Source organism: Pygoscelis adeliae, unplaced genomic scaffold, assembly GCF_000699105.1.
Source record: "Pygoscelis adeliae isolate BGI_AS28 unplaced genomic scaffold, ASM69910v1 Scaffold62, whole genome shotgun sequence".
Taxonomy (NCBI): Eukaryota; Metazoa; Chordata; class Aves; order Sphenisciformes; family Spheniscidae; genus Pygoscelis; species Pygoscelis adeliae.
This window is the reverse complement of record NW_008824401.1, coordinates 2,861,755-2,875,166: the sequence shown is the minus strand read 5'-3', so window position 1 is coordinate 2,875,166 and position 13,412 is coordinate 2,861,755. Positions and strand designations below refer to the sequence as shown.

The 13,412-nt window shown below is 36.2% G+C and overlaps 1 protein-coding gene across 1 annotated transcript in view; it reads right to left on the bottom strand.

Moving 5' to 3' along the window:
• Positions 1-13,412, bottom strand: part of LOC103913774 (transcription initiation factor TFIID subunit 4-like) — a 148,610-nt gene that overhangs the window by 32,349 nt on the left and 102,849 nt on the right. The window contains exon 15 of the mRNA XM_009320320.1: positions 11,754-11,876. Coding sequence (XP_009318595.1) covers positions 11,754-11,876 — 123 coding nt within the window. The remainder of the gene's footprint in view (positions 1-11,753; positions 11,877-13,412) is intronic.

Below are 13,412 nucleotides of genomic sequence, written 5' to 3'. Positions count from 1 at the left end.
AATATTCTTTGAATCTTTCTTCCCCCCCCCCCCCAACATGACTGGCAATTATTATTACTTTGACTACCTGCGTAGCTGACAACAATGCTAGGAACAGTACCTGCAGTTCTTCATTAGAGATTTGTTCTGTTAATTAGTAAGATAAAAGCTAAGTCAACAGCAGCATAAAATTCATCCCACCTCATTGTAGCTACAGCTAAGGATGTCTTATGGCTGTCAATGTTGTGCAGGGGAAAAAAAGAAAAGGTTGAGAAGACTGTAATTTGAAGCTCAATTAAAGGAGGGAAGGGGAAACAATGTACTGAACTTGCATTTTATGTTGTTCATAAAGAACTACTTACAGAGATGAGAAGATTAATTTTTGCTTTGGAGACAAGCACCAGGCATATTTTCTAGGCCCATCAGATTTAGCTCATCTTCTGCTTTGTAAAGATTAAAATTTTTTTTTAAATTGTAATAGCAAAAAAAAAGAAAACAAATGAAAAGAAGAAAAAGAGGGATTAACAAAACTTTGCTAAAGAGAGAAATGTAGGTGACTTCTTTTATGGCTTGGGAAAAACATATCACAGGCCAGTGATATGGCCTGGGAAAAAAAATGCCCTCTGCCAACACCGCCCCTATAGATAAACCAGGCTGCGGTGCTGCTGTCTTTTTGATCAAGAGAAGGAATCCCACGCCAATGACTGTTTCCCCTGACAGACTGCTTGTCCTTTTTAATGTTACATGAGAGCACCAGCTTGAATTTCCCTCCCCTCAGAGCTAGTACCACTACCACTGATTAGAGATGCTGGTCTGCCTAGGGGTACTCACTTCTTTGGCCAAGGCTGTTTAACCTGTTGTGCTCCTTTTATTCCCTACCTTCTCCTTTGGAGATAGAAACTTTGCTTTTTCTATGGATCTTACAGTATGCTCATTCTCCTAACAGAGCTTCCTCTAAATTTTTCAGTAATTGGTCCATCATACATAGGTTCAGCTCTTGTTATGCTCCTGGCTTTGCAAGAGACTGTCATGCTCAAAAAGGCTGGAGAAATATCTCTTTTATTGATAATTACAGCATGGGCCAACACTATTTCCATGTTGCTAAAGCATGGAAATCACTGTTTACGATACCTTCTACTTTCTCAAACCCAGTTGCAGAAAATCTCATCATTCTCTTCATTTACCTCCCCATACAACACTACTGTTCTTTGTCCTTTTGTTTGCTGAGATAATTATTATACCAACATTACTACAAACAGAATAACAAAAGCAACAACAAAACTAGCAGTGGAAATAGGTCTACTGCGCTACCTCCTTCAGATAGCTCATCCACAGACCCTGCTCAAAGTTCATCATAAAAATGAGAAGGTGAATTAGGGTAAGATTTCCCAAAGTGATGCGATGGCCTAGGAGTCCGACTCTTAAGGACTTGGACTCTTAAATGACCTAGACATTCCATACACAATCTTTATAATAGTTTAACTTGGTTTTAGTTAACTATGTGAAATATGTGTGTGTGGATTCACTCATGCTTGGAAAAGTGCTGATATGAAACTAGCTTACCAGCTAGTGAAACTGCCCCGTGAAACTAACTCCGGATTCCCACAAAGTGGTACCAGTTAAAAAGGTATAAAAATCGTAATTTTATTCAAATCAATGTAACTTCACATAGACCAAAAAGTGAGATTTTGCTCCAAAGACAAGAGGAAAAGGAGGGGAAAAAGCCAGTTTGATTGATAAGTCATGGAGACACTCATGATAATTTTATAACCACAGTTCCTCTAGACTGTAAAAAATTTCCTTAAGTTCTTCCCATTTTTTAACTTGCCTGCTTTTCTTTTTGACCGTCTCTCCCATTGTCTATATTTAAAAAACAAAAAGGTCGGGGAGCTGCAATCTGCAGTACTGCATGATGCCCTTCCCTTCCTATTGCACCTCCCCTGCAGCAATTGGCTGCAAGCCTGTAACTTGAAGGCAAGCAGTAACTAAGTAACTAATAAATAAGGAGTATACCACTAAAGTAAACAGTACCCTAGCTATAATTAGCTAGCACAGACAAGCTGCTGGTGGTAGATGTCTCTCTGAGTTCCCTCAGGCCCTCTCCAGCCCAACTCCCCCACAGAATCCCTTTAACCAGCATGCTCCTGTTTGACTCCAGGCAAAACAAAAACAAAACCCCCTTTTTTCCTAGTCACTCACTAGAACAGAGTATGTAAGAAAAGGAACACCAAGATGAAGATCCCACTATCAGATATTTTTACTATATTATTTCTTTGAAAGCAAAATACAGCCTGTAATAGTCCAGACACATTGGGAAACTTCATAAACCTGCATTTAACACACACTCATAGTCCCAAAGACTTTTGTGGTCAAACAACAGGAGACTTTTCAAAAGCGTGCAGTATGCCAATTTCCAGAAAGAAACCCCTTTTTTTTACCATTGAAAAAAAGAGAAAGAAAGCATTTCCTACATCAGAATCGGTAACGGATCAGCAAACCCAAGTTTATGCAGTAGGAAACACGATGAGATTGCCAGGAACACTGACATACCCAGCGATCCAACAAAAGCTTATTGCATGTAATTAACGTTCTACACAAGGCATGTTACTAACTTCAAACAAACTAACCACTGTGCTTAAAGTTAAGCATGTGCACATGTCCTTGCAGGTTTGGAGCTCAAATGCTTAACTTCTCGTGAATGTGGCCAAACAGGACCCAATTTACTATCTTTCTTACAAAGAAAGGATGTGCGATACACACTGCTCATGTAAACTTGTGAACAGTTTTTAACAAAGCTGAAAGACGACTTTCAGCTCAAAGTTTAAATATTTGAGCCACACCTTTGAATTTTATCATTAGTAAGTTTTAGCCAAATCCTGAAAGAGGAATGTGGACAGTAGGAGACTGGTCAACATGTGTGTGAACATTCACTTCCAAATTAAACAAGCATTTGCTCAAAATACTCTCACAATACAGAATAGATCATAGGGACTAAAAATACATCATGTTCATTGAACAGCAAAGTTCATCAGAATAAATTTGCCTGCACCACAAACAGCTGATACTGTGTCATTTCATAATGACATCACTTAATGAAACCTGTAGTAGGGACCTGACTCTAAAATCTGTGCACATATACATATGAATAATATGCATACATGAAATACTCCCAAACTGATAAAGAAACCATTCAGACTTACAGTACAATCTTGGAAGACTGGTATATGGTAAAAGGAAACCATGAAAGGCCTGTCTTCATTCCTCTTTCTCACACACTGAGCTTGTTTTCAATTAGAACTACTTAAAATGAAGGGATAATTTTTTACTACACATAATAAGACAGCAAGTTCTGAATGAAATGTTTATCTATTGGGCTTTTTTTGTTTGTTTGTTTCAAGAACCTCTCCTTTTCTTATCAACAGAATATTGTAAGCCAACATTCAACTGTAGCATAATGCATAGTGGTAGCAAGATCCATTTAAGGAGCATCAATACAGAGCTCCTGCAAGACTTCAGAAGACTTCAGTTACCTGCTTGTACAGGTAACTTCACATTTTCAAGAAAGAGGAGCTTGTCTGATTATTCCAAACTGTTTTCTCTGTATCTTACATTATGAAACATAAAAGAGACTCCCAGATAGATTTAATTACCCCGTAAGAAGAGGTTCTCTGAAATAGTCAAGACTTAACAGAAGCAGAGTTCAGATACTGTTGTTTGGGAGGGGGACTCAGACAACGGTTTGGTTCTACAATTTACATCAGGTAAAATAACAAAAAGTTCTGTTCAGTAGTTATAGGTAAAGTGTTTACATTAGAAGCTGGCAACAGGATTCCCTTGAAGTTCAAGCCTGTTTGCCTAAAGGCTCAGGGTAAACTAAAACATTAAATTACTGTTACCCTAATTGTCACTCTTTGTATGACCAATATATTACTTGACTTCCCGTAAAGAATCAGGCTGGAAATAGCCTAATAAATTTCAAGTTCTTTAGACTTTTTCAAAACCTCAGCTTCAGTAAAGGATTTTTTAGCCAAAAAGAAAAAATTTATTCCACAAAATTTATCTGGCATTGAATGGGATGGAAAGGAGGAGGAAATTAATCTATTTGATGATTCATCTGACTCTTATAGAGAAGGATCAGTTAAAATGGAAACATTGCCACTTTAAGATAGAGGTCTAAATCTTTCCATGTATATGTTGAAAAGCTACACCTTGGAAATTTTCTGGTCAGGTTTTAAAAATTATTTTCACCGACATCTAAAAATGTCATAGCACCTTGGGCCTTACCTTCTGAAGTCAATGGAGAGACTCAAGTCAATTTTGACAAACCCTCAGCTAGACCCTTTCAGACTTTCTTTCTCTTAGTCTTATCACTTTTATTTAGCCAGAAGAAAGAAAAATTCTGGAATTATAAGTGTCAGAAAAACAGAGGCTGCAAAATATATTTTATTCTTTAGTGTCTGAAAATCAGGAAGACAAATGGAGAAGACAATTGAAAATACAGAAAAACCTAACCCAAAACCAACCCCCAAACAAAAAATGAAAAACAAGCTCACATACCCTCTGTCCCCACAAATCCTCAAGGTAGCTGCCTTTTGCACGAAGAAAAACAATACTCTTTCACAGTAACAGCAGCAGACCTCTATAGGGATTGACAAATGGATGAACTATTAACTACTCAAAAGTCATTTTGCCACGTTCTCATTTTCCATGCTAATAAGCTGCACACTCTATATTTATAAAGTCTCCATAAATAAAGAGACTGTATTTAATATTACCACATTGATAAAATTACTTTCTTAAGAATGCAAGCATTTTTTTCTTTTTTTAACAAGGAGGAGGATTTTAATTTAAAAAACCAACAAAATACTATTTAAGACTCCAGTAAGAAACCTTTGAAAAGCAGAAAAAGAAATGTTCTAATGGTCTCCTTCTGTGTGCTAGATCAACATCATGCAGTCAGGTGGGATCAACTACCATTTCCATCTCCAAATGAAGTAAAAATCAAATTTGTCTTGGCCAATAAGGAAAAATGATTAATATCATTGAACCTCTGTCAGAATATTTTGTGTTACATAGATCAAAGGAATACATACAGTCTGCAAACCTGTTCTACTAGTGAAAAAGAATGTTTTTGCTGGCACGGAGCCACTTTCTATTTTCTTGCATTGCTGCCTGGCTTTTTCCTCCTGTCAACTGAGATCCATGCAAAATTGTTCTACTGCCTCCTGACTCACTGTCTGTATTCCTGCCTCTTTGCAACTGGCACAGAAATGTATTTCTATACATTCACTCCAAATTAGAATTATTAATCATCAATGTAACATAGCATCCATCATCTTTAATGCCTTCCTACTTTTTACTGCTAAGTCTGTAAAATGCATTAATGTTTACAAATCTTGTTTCACAAAATAAAAGCAGAATTCTAAAAAAATAGAATGTGTTTGTTACGGGCTAAAACACAGTTTGAAATTAAATTTTTAAAAATGGAAATCCATCATTAGGGCAATTTATTTTTAAATTGAAATCTCATGTGTTTAAGAATGGGAAAAATAAGTGCAATTATTAATTAGGAGAACATCCATATAGTCTTTCAAAAGACTGATTTCCAAATAGATATTAACACATGTCTTGTGAATTATTTTAATATTTACTTGACTTTTGAAAACAGAAAGTAAAGCAAGCCAGAGAAGCTGAAGCTAAACTTGAGATTTTCAAAGATTCATAAAGTAGTATGCATGTAATTCCATAAAAAAAATTATAAGGACAGACTCCTTAACTTTCTTCTGTCTCCTTGAAAATTCAAACCCATATATTTAACTGATAGTTTTGGGATGCCTCAAATGAAATAATAACTGTCAGCAGCAGTGACATCCTACACCAAAACAGGTCTGAGAACCACTGCATTCTATCATGTCAGTGATACATGGAGCAAAGAGTGCTTGAAAAGGCAATGATACAATAAATCATAAAAATTCCTCCTGTTCTGCTGTTAGCCTACCATTTTAAAAGCGCAAAAAGCAAGCTTTAACTTCTTGGACCGTAAACACTTGCAAAAGGTGTTCTGGTCTATTGTATCTGCTTTCATATAACTCAAGCTTAACAAGCGTAAAGGATCTTAGATTCTGGTGCTTTCTAAACGTATCTTGACCACTTAAAACGAAAAGTAACTTATCAAGAGCCAACTATACAGTATGAAGACCAAGCTGAGACTTGAGTTGTAGAACAAGTCATTCCAAGGATCTTTCAAAGCGGATGCCATAAAATTACCTTAGTTCCAAAAAGGTGAGAGAATAGCCTAAAGATTTGCTTAGAGCATGGCAATCCCACTGACTGGTGTTTTTCCCCAAAATAAAAAACTGTTCATTGGTTCTAATTCTTTCAGATCTGTCAGAAGCAGTTATGCCTCATAGTTATGCTGGCTGATTCATGAACTTCTAAATCTGCATGATATTCTTTGAGTAGACACTTTGGAGAGAACCCAATGTACAACCCTTCTGTAACAAAGACTTCTGCAAGACACGCTATACATCTCTTTTTGTTTAAAAGGGCAAGAAAGGAAAGAAACAAGACCAGGTGTTCCAAGAGACAGCTCTGTCATACTTTATCAAGTCTGACCCATTCCAAAAAGAAAATTACCTAGTATCCTGATTTCTTAATACTGTTAAAATATTAACAATGGATTTGAGGAATAATTTCAGGGGTTGCTGAAATGTCTATGGATAACCCAAGCATGAAGTGAGAATGCCAGCTGTAATGTGTGCAAACAAATTAACCACATTCAGTCCTGGATAACTAAAAAGAGGCTGTAGTCAAAAGTACTTTTTTCCAACTATGTCATAGCACCCAAGTGCCTCCCCAAATAATAATGAATTAATCCTTACATTTCTGCTTAGAAATTAGGAATTACTAGTAGAATAAAGATCTGATAGAGAGGAATATTAAGTAACTTTTCTATGTCTGCATTTGGAAGTCCCTGGTATAACATGGATTTCCAGGTCTGAAACCAGAATCTTAATCATGTTTTATACAAAACCTTAGCATGAAAACAGCTTTAAAATGTTCAAATTATACCATCTGAAAGATGACTTTAATTAAAAAAATGTGGTGCCTCATATGTTTCACAATCACTTTAGTAATTAGGTTTTCTCTACACAAAACATCACTGTCTTAAGTGTAGTTGTTTTGCGACTTTTCAGGTCTGCAAGAACATTATCTTTCTTGACTAATATAATGGTTGGAATACACTGGATGAGAAAAGACACAAAATACCAGATCTCCCTTGAGCGCTGGCCCAACATATGATCCTGCAAATTGTGGAAGATGGTGTTTGGGATAGTCTACTGAATATTCTTAAGATGACTGCTCTTCCACTATGTGAGAAAGAGGGTTTTTTCTTATCCCTAAAATGACTGTCTTCAATAAGCGGTGATTCACTGAACTAGCCCTGAGGCTGCCTTTGGAAGCTCAGTATTCAAAAACCATCTGTGCCAGCAAGTACCAGGAGAGGGCTTTCACTTGATATTTAAACAAATTATACCCTCAGATATTTCAAACATATACTCTATATTTATGTATTTTGGGATACTAGCCATAGGTCTTGATGAAAAGCCAAATTATTTAATTATTATTATTATTAAATACAGAAAAATACTTACATTTAACCTTTACACTTTAATTCCATAGTAAAAAATGAGGGACTTCGAAATATGCAAATTCTGCATTCTTGTCACCTTAGCACTACTCAAATATTTAACTTGTAAAGTTACCTGACCTAGTCTTGTGGTGGTTAATGCTTTTCTTAAAGCTTTAACTCTTACAATTACATGAAAATACCTATTTCATAAACAAAAACAATTTTTAATCCTAATTCTTAAAAACCTTACAATTCAAGAAAAAAAGCTTGAAAATGTGAAGTGAATAGATTCAAAATCCATAAGGTAAACAAAAGCAACTCAAAATTTATTCTTTTTAATTTGACATCAGAGGTGCTTAAGGATACTAACTAAAGAGCTCAAGGGGTTGCTGTCCTCCCTTTCCTGTATATGTCATCCACTGCCCCACCTTCACCATCCAGGTGGGTGTTGGTACACTGTTGGTACACTGCTGTGTACCAACACAAGCATTAACAGGACCCACACAGCAAATAAGAATTAGGCAGTACTGCTGCTACATGTGTAACATGGTTCAGGAGTTAGATACCTAACTTGATAACCATACATTAAATTCCAAAAAGCAGTAACATTTAAAAGATATTTTCCAATAATTTTGTCTAGTATCATTAAATAAATGTAAAAATCTAAAATTCTGCAAATGCAATATTTTCAACTCTGCAACACAGAGAAGCCGAATTCTTCCAAAGGTATCTCGTTTCTCTTTGCCCCTTCTCTTTCACTCTTGATCTAAACTGCTTTATAATAATAAGCAGGTTGAATTACAGATGAGCTGCTGTCTGCTACAGAGGAAGCTGTGTTTCTAGCAGATTATCTAAAATACAAGAAAAGAAGAAAGATACTAAAAAAGAAAGTGAATGAAGAGCAGGTGATCTCAAGTTTGCTGCCCCTGCCTTGTTGTATGTTCATTTTCCAGTGCTCACTGGGCTCTAGGCCAAACTACTTCAGCAAACTAAGGAGAAACTATTCACTTTTTATTGTTGTTAGTTAGTTTTCTGCCAATTTATCAAATGGAAATGGGTTAGCACAGGGTATGGCAAGAGCCAGAGCCAATGAAAGGGAAGGGTCAGGAATGCACTACTAGGGATTGGGACAGAGATCACAGTCAGATTAGCTCAGGCTACTGTGTAATCCAGTCTGAAACTAGTTACACATTTGGTGGCAGTATTATTTGAGGACGTCTCGCCCCTGCTCATCAACTTCTCTATAAAATCTTTTGTCCCTTTTTTTGGAAACGAATTTTTAACATGGCTGCATGGAGAAGCAAATCAAAGAACATACATGATGGAAAAATAACCTCACCTCAAAACTGCTGATTTTTCCATCTCCCCAGGTAAAAGTAATCAACCAAACCAGCCATACTAATATAGAAGAGGCAAATGATGGGCCTGGCCTTTACTTGATCACAGAAACACCAAGCTGTTCCATCAACTTTTTCTCTTAAGCAAAATAACGATCACTACTCCCTAAATTGACCTCCTGCTCAGATCAAAAGGGTATTATTAAAAAGGTCAAATTTCCAAAGAGAAATCATGAGCTAGTATTTCTGTTGAACCAAGAAGTTGGACTGAAATCCAACACTTCTCAATGAAAAAAATGGCCAATGCAACTAAGTAAAATATCAAACAAGAGTTAGTTCAGAAAAGGAAAAAAATGTAACATGCAGGGGTGGGATGATTTGTAAATGATATCTCTTTGGATCAGCAAATGTGCAGTGTCCCAGCTGCAACAGCGGCAGACATATATATCAAAAAAGATTAATGAGGAGACCAGCAACTTCAATGACAAAAACTGGACGTTTTGACAAAAAACAAAAGGGCCAAGAAAGCTCTTCCCAAGTCAGACCTTGCAAACAGAGATTATCAGAAGCAAGGACTTAAGAAGCTCAGAAATTGCTTAGGGAAATCAGAGGGTCATAGACCATGGTGGAAACCAGACATCTGAAGGTGGAATTGGGCTAAGGGGATGTCTGTAAGACAGGACGTAGTCTTATAATAGTTTTCTATGTCGTTTATAATCTCCAGAAATCCAAAGAAGAGAAATCAGATAGTCTTAGACAAACAATGCAAATTTCCAGTACCTTTTAGAAGTGAAACATTTTGGAGGAGCTGAGTTTACTTCTGTATCGCAGCCCTAATGAGTAGCTCAGAAGAATAACAGAGAGTTTCTAGCAGCCAACCTGCATGACACAGCTTCTACAGTGCTTTAGATCCTATCCCCAGAAAAGAAACTGAATAATCCAGATATAGTATCCAAGTCCTTGAAATCAGCTTGCAGCCAGGCACCAATGTGAGTTGGCCAGGATGGTTAGAAGCTAGGAGGAGAGGTATGGGAGCAATTCAGTCTGAACTGGCAGAAGATCCACACAATTCATGACTCCAGGAAATCCATGTATCGGCAAAAACTTCAAGGATAATTTGTCAATTGAATAACGCAGAAGCTCGGCAAAATTTGGGCTAGGGGAGCAACAAAAGGAGGCAAAAATCTCCCGAAGCCTTTGGAATTTGCCACAGACCTTTATCTTTCCTTGAAGCAGTGTACCAGGAGATTAAAGAGCTTCTAGGGAGAGAGGAAGCTGTTCACCATAAATCCATTCAGGCATATAGCTCTGAATAAAATGTTTCACCAAAGGTGACCACAATTTGTTTCATCAAACTACAAAAGCTTAAGAAAGGATTGTTTTTTAAAAGCGGCAATAGACAATAAAAAGTAAATTCTGATACTTAGGAAAAAATATTCCTTTGGTCAAGAAAAGACAAGCGGGGAATGTACATCTCTTAAAATCTGAAGGGATCCACGTATTATTAAAAGGTTCAAATTATTTTTAAATGAATCTTGTGTGAAAGCCAATGCTATCACTATCCAACTGAGCTTCTGATGAAAGCTTCTTTTGGCCCGTTGCTGCAGGATTTATTACAGGTGTATATGGAGGAGAACAGAATGCTTTACTGAATGTAAGACAAGGAGGGAAATGAAGGGAACGTAACAGGACAACACAAAACCCAGAAAGCTCCCTCAGTCTGAAACTAATTTGACCAGAAAACGGGAGCACCTCCTACACATCTGAAGTCGTAAGTCAACTTTAGAATATAAAAAAGATCCACTTCTATTCCTAGCTCAGCTCGTTCCTTAGCACTAATCTTAGCACATGAAAAGAGAGCGAGAAGTCAGATAAAAGCTATCCAAAATGGGAAACAAAAAGGCCTTTGGAAATGCCTGGCATTTAGACAGTCAAATGTCTGAGCCAAAACTGTTAGTCAGTTCATTCAAAACAAAATGTTTGCATTTTCCTCAGAACAGACATATAATAGGGAGAATTACTTTGACTCCTATTGTGTAGGCATATTTAGCAGAAACAAAAGAAACCCAACTGTATCTGTATTAAATAACACAGTATTCTCTAAGAGTTATCCAAGGTAATGCGGCCATGTTACCTTAGTTCTCCACCTTGGTTAATATATGTCCTGCTTTTGAGGATTTTGCATTGCATTGTGTAGTATAGCTCCTTCTTCATTTAAGGTAACAGGAGAATCACACTAACAAATCTGATTCTAATTCTAGAGCACAGTATTCTATTAAAATGACATAAAATTTAGAATGATTACAAACTCATCTTTGCAGTTGCAGGGGACAACCAGTCATTCTGTAAAAAGTTTTGAAACATACTCGTCACAAAAACACATTTACTGGTATTACTACAAGCTCTTGGTCCAAACTAAGCCACGCTACAGTTACATTTTTCAGGATATTGCTTCATGCCCTAGTCTTTTTTCTGTTTTCCTTTGGATTATGCAAAGGAGAAAATCAGTATAAAGGCGGTGAGCATTTTTAGCGAGACACCTGTGCTTCAGGTTTAACTTCTTTGAAAAATATTCTTTAAATATCTGTTTAAAAGTGAACACTTGAAAAATAAAACTAAGAGAAAATGTCATTTTAACTGTGGCAAAGTAAGATAAACTAGACTCACAGTCCTTTCCATTTAGTAATTTGTATCACCTTTTCCAAGTTACATAGTTCATTGAAAATATTGGCATGTAGCATCTCTAGTTATTCCAACTAGGTTTTGAAATAATCAATTCTCTTATTCTATGTATAGACATATACCTCTCCTCCTATGGTAAGCAGTCCAGGTGAATCAAGCTTCCGTTTCTTCCGGGGACCGATAGCTGCCAATGCAGTTAGATTGGCATCCCTCTGCCTCATTTGTGCAAGTTCTTGTTGCTGCATCTATTAGAGAGAGGAAAAAAAACTCTGTTTAGTTTTTATTCTGTTGCCATTTCAAAAAGTTATTCTCAGATTTGCAAGCATTAGGTAAAAAATCACACATGAGCAATCTCTAACAGTAATTTGCTGTTCCTAGAAATACCATTTTAGGAGCTCAAGCATGCAGCCTTACAGTAGAGTAATAAAGACGACATAGAAGTTCTCTTTACTTTCCACAGGATTTTTGCTTCCAAATAACTCAATTGTTTTTGAAAACTCCATCCTTATCCTTGAAAACTGTCTTAGCCAGTAAGTACTATATACTAACTACACACCTCCAGTTTAAGATTTATGTGAAGAGTGTAAATACCAATTCAAATCCTCAAAAAAATCTCAAACATTTTCTTTCATCTTAGATTTACTTTGAATATTTCAAATATACTTGATATTTGCTTCCAAAAAAATTCATATCTAAATGAATAAAACACCTCTATCTAAACGTTAGCAGAAGGTAATCCTGACACAAAACCACTACAAACTGAATTTACAACTGCCTTCTGGGATTAGGATTTAGGTAACAACACATTTAACTAGTTTGAGACTAAGAAAACAACCTGCCAGCTGCATTACATAACAGTGTAGTATGCTACAGAAAATAAGAGAAAATACTCTGACCACCACATGATGAAGAGGTGAAGACTGCATATTCATTATAAACTGTATAACCCTTTTAGAGAGTTAATGGCAAGAGACACATTCCCATGAACAATATTACTTTAATAAATATTCTGATCATCAATACTACACAAGAATAATTGATTAGGTAAAGCAGCATATGATTTTAGTTAGATAAAAGCATTCATAGCTCTTAGTAATCATTCTTATTGATTTCAAAACTTTGGGTTTGCAAAATCTTTCAATAAATTCAGAGGAGGTGTTTGTTTTCTAATCTTCTTGATGTCATACTTGTTCCCACTTCAACAGAAACGCACAGAACACTACCTCAAGAAATTCAGTAGTGGCAATAAAAACATTGTATGATACAGGCACAATTCTTCATTAAAATGTAACTGAACTGACAAGTGTAGATAGAAGTGTCTCAGCCATTAATTACACGGGAGCTGCATGTACAAGCGGGACCTGAACTATCTTGGTCAATGTTAAAAGGAAAGGAGGTTTAAACAAAAAAGTACCAATGTATGGTATCTTTTCTCCATTCACTTCTGCCTAGAAAAAGCAGGTCCGCTTCATGCATGCTATTTAGTGCAGTTTTCAGGTTTATTCATTTAGCAATGCAACATACTTTCACGTTCTTCAGAAAAAGAAAACTCACTACATTTAGAGTTTGAAAACCCATTTTTTCACATTTTTATGCTATATATTTTGCAACTTCAGTTATTATCATAACTTCAATATAAAATAATCTACAAATACACATCCCGTTTATCTACAGGATAAAAGAATTTCCTAAATACAAAAAAGAAATGTGGAAAAATATCTAAATAATAGTGCAAAGGTCTATACATACTTCTCTTTGCCAACTCATATTAGATTTTTAGC